The 15,610-nt window shown below is 34.1% G+C and overlaps 1 protein-coding gene across 4 annotated transcripts in view; it reads right to left on the bottom strand.

Annotated features, from left to right (window-relative positions):
- Positions 1-15,610, bottom strand: part of GRIK2 (glutamate ionotropic receptor kainate type subunit 2) — a 354,225-nt gene that overhangs the window by 18,083 nt on the left and 320,532 nt on the right. For all 4 annotated transcript variants that reach the window (XM_068184149.1, XM_068184151.1, XM_068184150.1 and 1 more), the window contains one exon: positions 15,258-15,483. In XM_068184149.1, the coding sequence (XP_068040250.1) occupies positions 15,258-15,483 (226 nt within the window). The remainder of the gene's footprint in view (positions 1-15,257; positions 15,484-15,610) is intronic.

Raw genomic sequence — 15,610 nt, 5'->3', positions numbered from 1 at the left:
AAATTAATTATCTGAGGAATTCATAGACAGAAACAATAAAACATGGCCTAATACAGGCTAGAATTATTTAAGTTTATGAAGGTTGCATTAGAAACACACAGCTAATAGTGTTTCTGTTCAATAGTACTTGTATTACTGTTGGTGGTTTGCAAAATTTTGCACAAACTGTTCTGGAATGGACATATTACAGGGCCTTTATACTGCAATGTTTATATTTGTTATACCTTATTATCCTGTCTAAGAAATGATCCTGCCACAAGTAAGGATCAATGTGGGATGACAAGCATTATATATTGTTGCTGTTAAATCAAGGATTTTAAAATTTATACCCATTAAAAAATTAGCATTAAATGCTGTAGTTCTATTCTAATTCTGAAGGACTTAGAATGTTCTAAATTCATAGGTTTTCATTTTGCAGCAAATATTGAGTGCACCTAATAATCTGATACTTAGAAAAAAGGAATTTTTAATTCTGTTTATACTGACTCAAGTACCTCTTAAGAGAACAAAGGACACATATGAACAATACTATTTCCTCAGACTAGATTTTCTTCTAGCTTTTTTTCTCTTACAAACAGGACTGCAAGTCCCAGCAATGGAAAATCCAACCAGAAGCACCTGAAGTGTCTAAAAGTATCACAGACTGAAAAATGTTAGCAAGTAAATGCAAAAGATTTCTGAAATTTTTAGGTAATTTTCCCTATCACACTCATCACATGACTGAAAGATGACTCCAGCCCTATAATGAGGTGTTGCAAGAAGCCCATGTCCTGCTTTTTACAGTTTAAAATCTAAAGTGTTAAATATAATTTTATTTAAATCATCATTAAAGAGAATTTAGTGTTCAAAACAAAAACAAAAAAGCCATAAAAGCAAAATATAAACTCTAATACTCACAGACAGTATATATGAATGAATTTGCAAAATACCTACAATACAAATATGAGTGAAGTAATAAAGCATAAGGAAAAAATAAAGAAAAATAAAAGAAAGAGAGAATAAAATTCTGAAACATGAGGAAATAGAAAGTTCACATCTCAACCTTCAATACAAAGACAAAGCAGTTGAAAAAAAACCCAATCTTAGAAGTCTGTGCATGGGGGGAAGACAGATTTTTAAAACACTCTTCCAAAATCAGAGAAAAAAACTGAGTGCATAATCTTCCACTGAGTGAAAACAAAGGCAAAAGACCAGTATGGAAATATCTGACTTTTTCTCCCCTCTCTTTTGTTGGTTTCTACCTCTTTTATTTTCCTATCAACTGATTATTTATTACTTTGACAAACTGGGACTGGATGATCTACAGAATATAATCTATAAATTATTTGTTGATCCTCTTCTAGCTTCTGTTTGCAGGAGTGAGAATTTCTGCCAGAATAATTTTAAGCCCTTCTGTTATAGATTATAGAGGTGTTCCTTCCTGCACAAGTTCATCAACCTCAAGAGGGGGAGCAATAATTTCTAATTGCAGTTACCTGCTTATGAAAGTTTAAAATAAAACTGAAAATTTGCATAAAACGCCTTTTTCTAAAGCATCTCTACAAAACTAACAGTCTCCCAGAGTTACTGCAGAAAGTATACATAGATATGTTTTCTGCCCTGAAGTCTCAGTATGTAAAGATTTATGCACATAATGATATGTTTAAACATAAATTATGAACACATACGCTTTTTATATTGAGGCTTCACTGCATACAGATTAGTATTTTGAAATTCTGCTGATCTAACTGGTCTTGAAAATGCTTCCTACTAGATTTTAACTTAGTTACATTTAGTCTGTTTTACTCATTCTATCATATGAAAGCTGTTGGAGCATACTGGGACCTGTAGAGCTGATTTTGACTTTACGTAAATCAAAAGGAAGAGCAGCATTCTGCTAACTACTTTGATAAGAAAATTTTGAGCCAGGAATTTTTTTTTTCCATCATGCCAGGGGCATTTTACCAAAAGGAATGACTATGAATTTCCTAGTGTTTTTAAATATGCCCACAGGACATACTTGCTTGTTACTTTTGATTTTCTGGATAGTAAAAATACATTCTGAATACACAGAGGCCACAGATAGCATCTTTTATTTCTGTTTTTTTTTTTCTTTTGTTATTAATAATCCCAAGACAGTTCTATTTATCTTGCAACATCACTTCATGTTCTGTGTACTTGGCCTAAACAAAAGGCAAAGGTTGTTAGGAATACACCATCATATTCAGAACCTAGGTACAAAATTGGGATAATTTAGAAACTGTTTCATTAGTGAAATATTTATAGGAAGGAGAAAGCAATATATAACAGGAAAGATATCTAGGTTTGAGGCTGTATGTGACTAGTATACAATGAAAAAAACTAACTGGTTCAAGTTCTATTTTTACCAATTGAAAGAAAAAAGCACTGAACTCAGAAAGGGAGAGTTCTGTCTTACTAGTTTGGAGTTTATTTTTCAGCATGAACCCATTCCTGTTGTGATTATGCCAGCTTTATCTATCTATCTATCTATCTATCTATCTATCTAATCTATGTATCCTAAAGATAGTGTGTGTGTAAATACAATATACTGCAGTCACAATCACACTCCAGTGTAAGCATGCCTGAAAGTTCCATAAGAATGCTGATTAGCACCATTTATACTACTGGGAATGGGTGAATAATTTAAGTTTTAGCTTAACAACATCTCTCTTATCCAATCACTTAGCCCTATCAAGTACAGTAGCCATTAAACAATTCTCATGTTCATAAGTACTTATTGTTTTAGGACAGGGAAAAGAACATACTTAAAAATATTAATTTGCAACTAGATTAAAATACATCTATACTCCACAGTGAGTATATTATAAAACAAAACAAAACAGGATAATGGTTGCCTATAATGAATAATTGAAATAAGACATGGCAATAGCAGGTTTAATGCTAAATACACACTTTCTTTTTGAAGTACCAAGATCACCTGAACAAAATGAAGATGTTTATGGATTTTTTTACTGTTTTAAGTACTCAGATCATTATTGAATTATTGCATTAGACTTCCAGCGAGACCTTTTTTTCTTTTTTTTGACACAGGTTAGTTTTTTCAGCCACTCCTCAAAATATCATTATAAACTGCTCTAAAGCACATCTCTTAGATTAAACAAATGAGTGATAGTAACATTTTTCATAGTCTATTCATGCATTTTGCCATCACAGAAAATTTGAAAAGATCATTATCATAGTACATTATTATCTCTCTACCCCTGTTGAATTGCACAGCTGCAGAATGGGAAAATATATTTGTTGAACCCTCTAGTGAGAAAATCAATATTGTTTTTGCCACAGATAAAAGTATTTCATATTATACATTGCTTTCTTTGTTCAATTCACCTCACAAATCTGTCACATATGAATGGTTTGCAAGTATAGCCTCATTTGAAAGAAATATTTTTCTAACATTACTCAAGAATAAACTGATGAATTAACTAAGCCTAAAGGAATTCTACAAGTATTTCTGGTATATGTGAAGATTTTGGTTAGGCAGATAAGATTATGTTGAAAGACAAGTATAAGGTCAGAACAAAAGTTTCCAGACCTAAAAACCTGTGTCACACTTTTGCAGAACACACCAATCCTTTGTCAAGCTATAAGGGAAATTCTCTAAACAATTAATATCTTGCTATTAACTGTTTCATCATGGGTATGTACTCAGGTGTGAAGTGCCCTTGGGTGCATCTAACTGCAAACCATGAAAATACCATGTTCTGGGATGTAATACACCATTTTTTTCTAATTAAGGGCAATGAGAGAAATTTTAAATTTGTAGATGAGTCTTTGTCAATCCAATCCACAGACTCATAGAATCATAGAATCATTAATTTTGGAAAAGACCTCCAAGATCATCAAGTCCAACGTTTGACCAATCACCACCCTGTCAACTAAACCATGGCATAAAGTGCAACATCCAGTTGTTCTGTGAACACTTTCAGGGATGGTGATTCCACAGCTTCCCTGGACACCCCATTCCAGTACTTGCCACCACTTCCAGCAAAGAAATTTTCCTCATGTCCAACCTGAACCTCTCTTGGAGCAGTTTGAGGCCATTTTGCCTTGACCTGTTGCTAGCTGACTGGGAGAAAAGACCAACCTTCTTGAAGGGTCTCCCCTAAGCCTCATTTTCTCCAGGCTAAACAATCCCAGCTCCCTCAGCTGCTTCTCATATGACTTACTCCTAGACCATTTGCACAACATATGTGAATACCATACATTATTGTCCTATGCACAATAACATCAACATGAAATTTTAATAATGTCTTTTTTTGGTTATATCTGTTTGGTAAATTCCTACTAAAAGCCCCTTTAAGGCAGAGTCGGCTCACAAACACTACAGGATGTTAAGTGTTTTGGCAATTCCTTGTTGATATAAAGCTCAGTCTCAGCATGCCTCCCAGATAGTACTTCAATATGCTCATAATCCTGAGGCGACTATAAAAAACAGTTCTTTCATCAAATATGTTAGTTACACACTCTTACATTTCAGAAATAATATATTAACTGCTCAGGCAGTTGAAATTCTCAAATTAGTTTCAACACATGGCTTGACCAGCATAAAAATAAATAATTTGCACCTTTTTTTTTTTATTATGTTCAACTAATGAAGACAAATGTATTAATTTGTTTTAGTTATAGGGGACCTGAATCTCAGCACTTTTATGCATGCATAAGTGATGAATATTACAGGTCATATTCTATGAAGGATTACAGACTAAGTGCAGGCAAGCATAAGAAAAAGGCATTCTGTCTTGGTACATGGTTTCCTATTTATTTCTACAGAGACAGATTTATTTATATGTCTCATCTCCAAGGACCGGTAAAGAATTCTCATATTATGTAATATATATGGTCTGATGATAACAACTAACTTCAAATGATCTAGGGTGTCTTAACCATAAAAACAAATTATTGCCTAGAATTATTATTATTATTATTACTTCTACTACTACTTTAGATCTTGAAAACTACAGGCAGTGGAAAGATGTTTGCGTGTCGCACATTCATATTCAATTTTTTTTTATTTTTTTAATTAACTAAGGATATATGTATACACTTACATAAGAAAATATACACAGCTTTTAAATAGAGTTCTGGACTATGAGATGGAAAATTTTCTCCAGGAGCAGTACTTTACAACAGGTAACAAAAGTGGCTTAGATATCCTGTGCCCCACACAGTATCAGCAGGAAATAGCTACAGATTCTGAAATCACAACAATGATTAAATTGACAGCCAATGTTGATTGGGTTTCGTACTTTACAGAGGAAATCTGGGAATACATTTGCAAAAATGAAAATTTTAAACTTCCAAACTGTTCACTATTTTCAGATATGTAGAATTTTGTTCCAGTTACACCAACCAAGTGTATTGTTAACAATTTTGGGGAGTAAACTGATATATAATTTACCTGATATTCCTTTCAGTTTTGAAACTGCTTTTTGAAAGGTTTCTGTACCATTCATATCTGTGGCTTTGCTGGTTTCACATAGAGATATTTAATCATAGATGTGTAAAAAGATGTGTAAAAAGAATAGACCTTCTGTTTACCCACCAGTGTCAGACACAAAAGAGTTACTGGAAGAGTAGAAGCAAATCTCACTAACTGTCTCTCTGTAGAGCCTAGGGTGTTCTTTTTCTTTTATTTCTTCAAACAAGGCAACATAGAATTCTGATTTTAGAAAATATTTTAATGTTTAAGAGAAGTAACAAAAAATATTTAAGAAAAAAAAATCCTGCCTGTGTCTCCTGGAAAAAAAAATATCTAAAACTAAGTTCTGCATTGATCACTGACGGCCAAATGCATGCATTAGTTGAAATAAATGTGTCAGTAATGCTCAGTGCCAGTCACTGTGCTCACTAGCATTGTTTTCTAGTCTTCCCTGAGATTTAAGGAAAGTTTTCAAAACGACTCTTCAAAATACCTCACCTTTTAAGTTTGGTAGAGGTGTGAAAAGAGAATTATGTCAGGATACGGAAAGCAGCCTTAGCTATGGTAAGAACTTAACTTCAAAGAGTAAGGAATATTTATAAACTCCAAACAGATACTTTTGAAAGGATCCATGGGATGCTTTTTTTTTTTTCTTTTAATATTTAGAATATTAGCCAGTAATGTAATTTCTTGTGGCTCTCTTGCTACCAAAATGTTCTTTGATTTTATCCTAGACCTCCAGGAGAAAAAAAAAAGATAAAAAGAGAAGCACCAATGTGAAGGGGATGATGCTCAAGTTCTGCAAACTTTGAGACAGAATGAATGGAAGGTATTGGGAAAATAACAATTTTAAATATATGGAAAAGTCACTTAGACAGCTCCCCTCTGCACTGCATCCACTCACATCTGTTAAATTACAACTGGTTTGTTTCTCCTACTGAGAGATATATTAGACCATTTTGAAACTACCAGAACACAGAGAAGTCTCTCAGGATTGTTTTCAGACTTGGCCTAACAGCTGCCTGTACAGAAATCCCATTTTCTCTTCCACACCCCTGTTTGCCTACTATCACGGCTTCCTTCATACTATGAATACTTCCAGCCTCATTAGCAGCTATGTAGACAAATATGAAGCAAAATAATTTCATGAAAAAAAGATGAACACAATTCTGCTGGTTTAGTTCACTAAACCAGCTAAAATAGCTGTCAGTTTTTGCAAAGTGCAGTAGCCCTATGGCAGTTTGACATGACAGTGAAACTTCAGCCTTTTGAATTCACATATGTTAGAGATAGAACTGTTATGACTGAGGAGCTTTGTTTTGTTTGTTTGTTTTTGGGTTTTCTTGTTAGTTTATTTATTTTTAATTTAATAAATTATCTGATTCAAAAAAATCAATCTTTAAATCCTTGCTATCCCTGTTGTTTCTAATAGAATTATATTAAAATTAGAGAAACAGGCTGAAAATGTGCAGGAATGCTTGTGTAACTGTGCTGGAACAGAGAAAAGCACCATAGAATGGAAGCAGTAGGCATGTAAAAGTCCCTTGTCAAACACTTGTCTAGGTAAAAAAGTCTTTCTTTCAAATCTGTCCTCAAAAAAGCAGTTGGAAAAGCAACAAAGAACTTCATCTTCTTACCAAGAAGAAAACACTTTGTCAGAACTGAACACTGTAAGAATTAAAGTAATGTAATTGGTCTGATTATGTACATTAAAACAAAAACAAACAAACAAACAAACAAAAACCACTCAAAAAAAAAAAAACAGGATAAAAAAATCCATCTGGAATAATAAATGCAGCAAGGAAGGAGGCTGGCTAAGCTCTAAGAGGAGAGTTAAGACTGTTCTTTTCAGTTGCTGTTGCATATTTCAGAAAGTAATTATTTATTTGTATTTTTAATAGATTAAGCTATAGTATTTGAAATTACAAGCATCTATTAAAATATCTGTCTTGAGTAATTTATATGCCTCACTGTGCCTGATTTAAAATTTTCTATATTTGGAAACATGCCCTTAAAAAAAGGCAGATAGAGAAATATTTTGAAAAATACCCGCATTAAAAACATGGTCAGGTCAGCTAAAAAAATTCTGTAGTATAATATAAAAACTGTGAATACTTCTTATAGGTCACTCCCTAAAAACAGAACAGGTAATATAAATAATTTATATTATTTATATAATAATCTATACATAGTTACAGGATACAAAAAGAGAATTAACTGTTATACATTCACTGATTAAACAATTTATTTGTTTGAATTCTCTTTGAATCCAGCAGCCTATCACTGAGGTAGGAAGAATGCTATTTTATTTAATTTACTAATGGTTTGGATAAATATAAATAATTAATGAAGTCATATTCCTAGAGAAGATATCAAGTAGCAGATCATAAATTATTGTCTGAAATTCTTTTTTTCTGCAGTGGAATCTTTAATTTAAATGAATGGAGTGTGAAATATTCTTTCTAGATTCTGTGACTGATGAGATTATATGAATTTTACTGTCTTCAAAAGGCACATACTCCAAACAGCATTTTAATTACGTGCTACACATCTGACTGAAATTCAAAAAAAATTACAAAAGAAAGGAAACCAACCCCACTCTTTGGTCTGATTTTACAAAAATAAAATTTTAAAATGTTAAGATTGGTTACATTATGCCAAAATATATAAAGAAATTTCTACACATAACATTACATTAGTTGGCCGAAGAGTTTTTTTGGAATTCATATGTGAGTGGGCACAATTTTGAGAATCTCCTAGAACAATGTCCTGTGAAAAATATGTTTTTTTGTGTGAGAGGTAAAAATGTCTGTTAAAAAAAGACATTTTATTTCATATTTCATTTGAATTTACAGAAAAGAGAACTTCATTGAAAAAGGCACCTGTGAATGAATAGAACATGAGAACCTTGAAGTTTTGTTTCCTGCTTTGAACTTAAGTGGCTGTGCTGATATCTGGGGCCTGCAGCCAATGTGTTTCTGCTGGAATGCTGTTGATTTTACTCATACATTTTTCTTTTTGACATGTGAAGTATAACTTGCTTGCATCACAATAGTTGTCAACTTTCTATTGTGAATTTATAAATATCCCCTATGCAGATCTATTTTATACACTTCTACAAATTAATTTTCATAGCTGTATCTGTGTTACTATTGCAAGTTATTGTAGATTTGTATAATGGGTATTTATGTAAGACTTATCTTGGCAATGAAATGCTGGAAATGTTAACCCCAAAATACATCACTTTACATCATTCCTATCCTGAGAGATATATTTTGTGCCCATGTACAGTGAAGAGTCCCTGTATAGCCAGGGGAGTGCTGTTTTTGGGTTTTTTTTTTAACAATTTTTGAGTTAACAATTAGCTTTCAAAGATCTAAATGTTAAACCCTTTCCAGCATTCCTCAGGTCATCTTGGTAGCCCATCAATATGGAAGTGCCAGGGACACAAAGAGTGATTGCTCTAGAAGAATCATAGTTTGATCTGCTTGACCACAGCTAGTGAAGAGTTAGTCAAAAAACCTTGCAAAAGTGAAGAGAATCATGTAATATATTCAAAAATTCTTTTCATTATATTTTGCAACTGAGGCATTATTGATATTAGTAGCAGAATTTGATTGTATTAAATGCAAAGGAATAAAGGATAAATAAATGGATATTTCACCTTTTTCTCAATTTTTTTTTTTTGCTCACCACTATCAGGTGTTTTAGGAGCATCACTACCATACCACTAAAGCCCACTCTTAATCTAATTCTGCAATTTTCTGCAGCTCAGCAACAGAGAAACATTAGAGAAATTACTAGCTCTAATTTCTTCTATGCACCATATCTATATACTACTTTCCATTTTGTATTTCATGAGAGTTAGAAGAAATTTATGCAATTTTTAAGATTACTTACACACACCATTTGTCATTTTCAAAATGTCAAAGGCATTACTTTGCATATATCTCCACACACACAGAGTTCGTCTGGCATATACTGACAGGATATTCCTCATCTGTCACGTAAAGGCAGATGATCTGAAAGGTGCATGCCCAGTAGATCTATTCATATGGAATCAGTTCCAAATATTCACTCGTCAGCCATCTATGTGCTCCAGGTTCAACACTGAAGCAAATGGCAATTCAGAAGAAAATCTGCCCAAGCCAGATGGGAAGTAGCCTGCTGTCAAACATGCTGAAGAGAAAGAGGAATTTAGAAAAGAAATAAGAACCTGAAACAACATCTCAGAGAGATGAAGTATGGTTTTTCCAAAAGATGATTTCAACTATGTTCCTTCCAATTGGAAAGTAGAAAACTGAAAGAAAAAAAAAAAAAAAAAAAAAAAAAAAAAAAACCCAAAAAAAACCAAAAAAACCCAACCCCCTCCCCCTAAAAAAAGGAAAGTAGCTTCACAGAGCATTAGGCTTTAACATAAAGTGTATCAAAGCTACATTTCTAGCCTTCCATGTTGTTCACATTAGCAAATATGTTAATAAATATTCATTATAGCATTTTTCACTTAATATTACTGTGTTTTACAGCATGTTGACCATAAGAAATTCACATTAACTGTGTTTCAGTAGAACATAAAAAGTAGATTGCTGGATAGTCCAGGTTTTCTTGAAAATAATGCTATAATATGTTTGATAGGAGGACCATAAGCATTTGGATGTCTCATAACCACTTATTAGCTCATTGTAATTGTAAATTTAGGCCCAGCTGGGCTATATTCAAGAACAACCCAAATTTTAAACAAGCATGATGATGAAATGGGAAATTAAAACTACTGGAAAAGATAATAAACACTTCAGATAATCTGTAATGGAAAGCATAAGTTTCCCTGCATACCCAAAGGATTTGTTCTCCCTCCCTCCTCCTCTCCCACTACCCCTTTGTTAATTGTGTTTTTGCGCCTTTTCACTCTTTCTTCTTCCCTCCTTCCTGCTCTTCATTCCTCCCTTGAACATCAATATTGGATGATGAGGTGAATGCCCCCACAAAGACAAATTCCAACCACTAAAAGACATTTATATGCATTTCTAATAGATAACTGTGGGTAATATCTATACATATTATTATAATATGATAGAAATGAGAAAGCAACTATACACCATGTTGACAACAATATGCAAATAATTTTCCTCTCTGTCAGATTCACTGATGAAGAACACAGACCTGGCAAAATAATGCTTCCTGATAAAACATGTCAGAATAAAGCAAATAAAAACTTCTTGCATGTGGATCTTCAAACTGAAAGATTATTTAAAAAAATTAAACAAATGTTCTCTAATAGAGCAACTATTATACTCTTGGTTACAAAGCTATAAACAATGTTGCAAAGACAGACAACAAAACAAACACAACCTATTACAAGGTTCTCCCTTATCCACTCCATAGTATCAGTTGCTGTAAGACAACTTATCCCAGGTCTGTTTTTCTCTTTTACTTATAAATCAAGTTTTTTTAGCCTAGCATCAGAAGTGGCCGACCGAAAATGAATTCTGGTGCATACAAAACTTTAATTCAAAAACCTATATCATGAGAATCAGTCATTGTATGCATAATTTACCAAATTCTCACTTGCCCATATTTCACTTTCCCTAGTTTCACTGCTGAAAAGATACCATACAGAATTCTGCCTTGCACCTATTTCAAGTATCACTGTGTTGTGTTGATTTTAAAGGATGTGCTGATTCTGACAATCCTATCTTGTGCCAAGAGTACACTGTTTCAAATTTCCTTCCTCAAAGTTACATTTTAGCAATCTAAACTTTCTTTACTTGACTAATGCTTTTAGAGGAAATAAAATAATCATGTAAATTCATAATTTGCTTCTCCAATTTTTGGGAAAGGAAATGATACCCATGTACTTCCTGATCCACAGGTTTTTTGTTTGTTTGTTTGTTTGTTTTTCTCCTAATCTTGTGTAACTTTCTTTCTGTAAATTTAAAATATTACCATCATGACCAGAAAACCTTTACTGCAGTACTCTAAACTGGTGCTATATTTGCTTGGTTGCATTTTCCAAGTGATTATCTTGTCATAAACTGATAGAATATTTTTCTGTTAGGAAAGCTTTTAAGATCTTTTTCTTGCAGCTGCTTAAACTCAAGCAAATTATTTTCTCACTAATTATTATTCTATTGTCTTAAAAATAATCAAGCTCTATTGCACTTACTTCCTTTGCTGCCGGTCTCCAAATGTAACTATATCCTTTCTACTGCAGTCAACATAAGATTTGTTACAACTGCTTCCTGCAAATTTAACCTTATGATGCAAAGACTTTTGCAATTTCAAGCCACTGTTCCTGGTGATAAACTGGATTTTTTGTAAATTTTGCAGATGACATCTATATCTTCCCAATACCATGCCTGAAACATCATATGAAGTTTAAAAGGGGCAAGACCTGAATTCTGCACCTGGGACAGGGCAACTCTAGTTGTGTATAAAGACTAGGGAAAAAGAAGCTGGAGAGCAGCACTGTGGAAAGGGACCTGGATGTCCTGGTCAATGGCAATTTCAACATGAGTCAGCAGTGCCCTGGCAGCCAGGAGGGCCAGTGGTGTTCTGGTGTGTGTCAGGCACAGCATTGCCAGCTGGCCAAGGCAGGGATTTGTCCTGCTCTGCTCCGCACTGGGGCAGCCTCACCTTGAGTGCTGGGGGCAGTTTGGGCACCACAATATCAGACATTAAACCATTAGAGAGCATCCAAATGAGGGCCACAAAGGTGGTGAAGGGTCTGGAGGAGAAGCTTTATAAGTAGCAACTGAGGTCACTTGGTCTGTTCAGCCTGGAGGAGACAGAGGAAGACCCCATTGCAGTTATAACTTTCCTCATGACGGGGAGAGACAGGGTAGGTACAGATCTCTTCACTGTGGTGACCAGTGACAAGACTAGAAACAGCATGAAGCAGAGTCAGGGGGCTTTTAGGTTTGATAAAAGGAAATGATTCTTTAACCAAAGGGTAGTTGAGCCCTGGAACAGGCTCCCTAGGGAAGTAGCCACAGCATCAAGCCTGTCTGAGTTCAAGTGTTTGGACAATGCCCTCAGGCACATGGTGTGATTTTTAGAGTGTCATGTTGATGGTTGTACGTTGGACTCAATGATCCTGTTGGGTCGCTTCCAATGCAGCATATTCTGTGATTCTATGCCTCTATAAACACAAGTAGTTCTGTATGGTTCTTGGAGACAAGTTGCCTCTCAAATAGGCAAAAGCATCTACTTTGTATGTGAAGCCATTACACTGCACTTTTCCAAGCACTTGACAAGTTACTTGTAGGATTATTAACACTAAAAAGATACTACTCAGTTGCATGTCTATAAAGTTCTTTCATCATCATTAAATAATGATGTAATCTACTTCTGTAGATATAACCATGTCATTAATTCTTTTAAAGTCTCCAGAATTATTTTTTCCTGCAGAAATGAGATTAGCTATAATGCATGAGAATATTTTGCATTATCCATTGCTCTGTAACACTTTTTAGCTCCAATAAAGCAAAATATTTAACAAAACTATTCTGACAGACAACATGGAAATGCTTCTTCATAAGGATTCCTTTCAAATGCATGCGCAAACTATGCATCATTCTAGCAGAGGCTGCACAATCCCTCTGCTCTGAGATTGTGCACCTAATACACAGGATATAAACCCATTATAAATGTCAGCTCTCTCAACAGCATTTCATAGATACTGACGAAATATTGGATTAATCTCTTATTCTTAGCTGTTCTGGAAAAACCCCAGATGCTGTTTTGTTCTACCTTCATTTCTTTTGTGAAAATTTTTACTCTACATCCTATTTTACATTCTGTTCTATTTACCCTTATGAAGCTGTCATCTTTTTTTTAGATCTTTCTTCAACTGCTTTTGTTAAGTTTAAAACTGTTTTCAATTCTTATTTTGCCTCCTTTGGTGACTGCTGATTCCTGCAGGTATGTCCTCTATTTGTTTCATCTTGATTCAAGAAAACTGTCAGCTCACCTATCCCCTTGAATAACACTATTATTTCTCTTGACACGGATAATTTGTTGTTACTTGGAATCTTGTGGATGAATAAGAGCTGAATAATGTCTCTGATATGACTCAAAGTCAATGAAGAAATAGTGTGTTCTGTCCCCATGTAAAGTAAGGAACAAAAACCAACAGAGAGTATACTCAACTTCCTTGCCTCTTTGCATTCAACATTTCTTCCCCTAAACTAAAACTCCAGAATTCTGTTCCTGGATTTATCATTGTTTTAAAGCTGTTTTCTCTGGTGTTTATGATGCTTTTCTGATTTACACATAAACAGAACAATTTCTAGAGTGTTTTGGTCTCTCTAATTCCTATCAGTTTGGCATGTCAATGTTCACTTAAATTTCTGGGGCATGCCTCAGATGCTTCACAAGTTTGCATGCAGATTATTCAAAGATTATAATCTATCCCCAATATTTGATTTTTTTTCCATACTAAACCTAAATGGAAGGTGGGTTTTATCCTTTAAATAACAAAAATGTTTATAAATAAGAAAATATAAGATGCTGAAAAGACTATCAGGACTGTAGTACAGTCCATTCTGTCACTTGCACATCTATAGAATATATTCAGCAATACAAGAGTCACAATAAAACAGGGTGGAAAAATTGGTGTGAATCAAAACTAGATTTCTAACAACTAACTGTTCAAAGACAGAGTGAACAGAATCATAATTTCTTTAGCAGATGTCCATTACATAGAAAATTAGGGAAATAATTAAAATTTCAAAGATGTTATTGAAGTAGAAGTAAATATATCCAATATATAGGCGAATCTGATAATACTAGGTACCTCTTTATCCAAGATATTCCAGTAAAATTTATTTCTTAAAATTCCTTTCCATGTGCTTGAATTATAGTACTGGACACAACTTTCCCAGTGGCATGATTTAACATATGTTATTAACGCAGATTAAAACAGTACCAAACATAAGACCTACCTGAGAAGAAATGAAAACATATCCACATAAATAACAAAATGATAAATTCTTGTTCAAAATGAAGTTTAAATAAATATTTGCCTGAGAAATAAGTCAGTAGAACCACTTCACAACATTAAATAGAATCATTGTGTGGTACTTGCAGTCTTTGTGTGACACCATTTTCATTCCCATCTATCCTGAAATCTAAAGCTGGATCTTCACCTTGTGTCCTTGAAAAAATCACTACACTCAGTAGGTACTCAGTTCTTGCTGAATTACTTTCTGTGGATTCTAGGAGCCAAGCTACAACCAAGATAATACCTGTAGCTGGCTTTTAATCTTGCAACTAAAGTTCTGTACTTAGCAAAAATCAGCTGACCTGGAAAATACTTAGAGATTGGAATTTCAAAGCCAGTATGCAAAACCATATGCCACAAGGATAAATAAATATTTGTTTTGTCTGTGGCATGGTATGGAATATTTTCCTCCTCTTTTAGCAATCTCAGCAATTAGCCCTCTCACTTTAAAAGACTCAGCCCCACTTGCTAATGCAAGCCTTCCACCACCAGGACTTCATTCTCTAAACAAGAGATCAACATATTTTTCTTTTTCCTTATTAAATACAGTACTGTGAACAGTACTGTTGTTTTGAACATAAGGAAGGCACCATGTAAGACAAATTTATCGTATGAAAAAATACAACTATTTATAAAGTAACAACTGTTTCCTTTTTGAAAAATGCAACAAAATCCATAAACTTTGACAAAATATGTATTGTGTCTGGTTAAGAAATGAAAATAAAGGTAAATGCTAGCAATGTATGGGATGTTTCCTATGCTGTTGCAGCAACTAAGATTAATGAACAGAGAACAAGTGGTTGACGTATCACCTACCCATGGGAGTTCCAACGCCGTAACCTTTGGAGTCTATGAGGCCTCCAATCTGTGTTAGGTTACAGTTCCTCTGTGTGACAAACTCAATGGTGGTTGACTCCATTAGAAATGCATAATCAGAGGTAAGCACGCGTTGGATACCTTCTTCATTACTTTTGACAAGTACCGACTGCCTCCTGCTGCTCATGAAGGCCCACATCTTGTCATAAGTGGAGATTTTGGATTTCTGAAAGACAAATATTAAATGCAATGTGAGTAAGAATGATATGCTTATATGAGCGAAAACAAACTCTCAATTTGCACATTGCTCTCCTCTCAGATTTTACTGTCAGGTTTTACCAAGGCAATTTTCT

Source organism: Anomalospiza imberbis, chromosome 3 (assembly GCF_031753505.1).
Source record: "Anomalospiza imberbis isolate Cuckoo-Finch-1a 21T00152 chromosome 3, ASM3175350v1, whole genome shotgun sequence".
In the NCBI taxonomy this organism is placed as follows: Eukaryota; Metazoa; Chordata; class Aves; order Passeriformes; family Viduidae; genus Anomalospiza; species Anomalospiza imberbis.
Note: the sequence above shows the minus strand (reverse complement) of the source record. Positions and strands in the feature narration are given on the sequence as shown.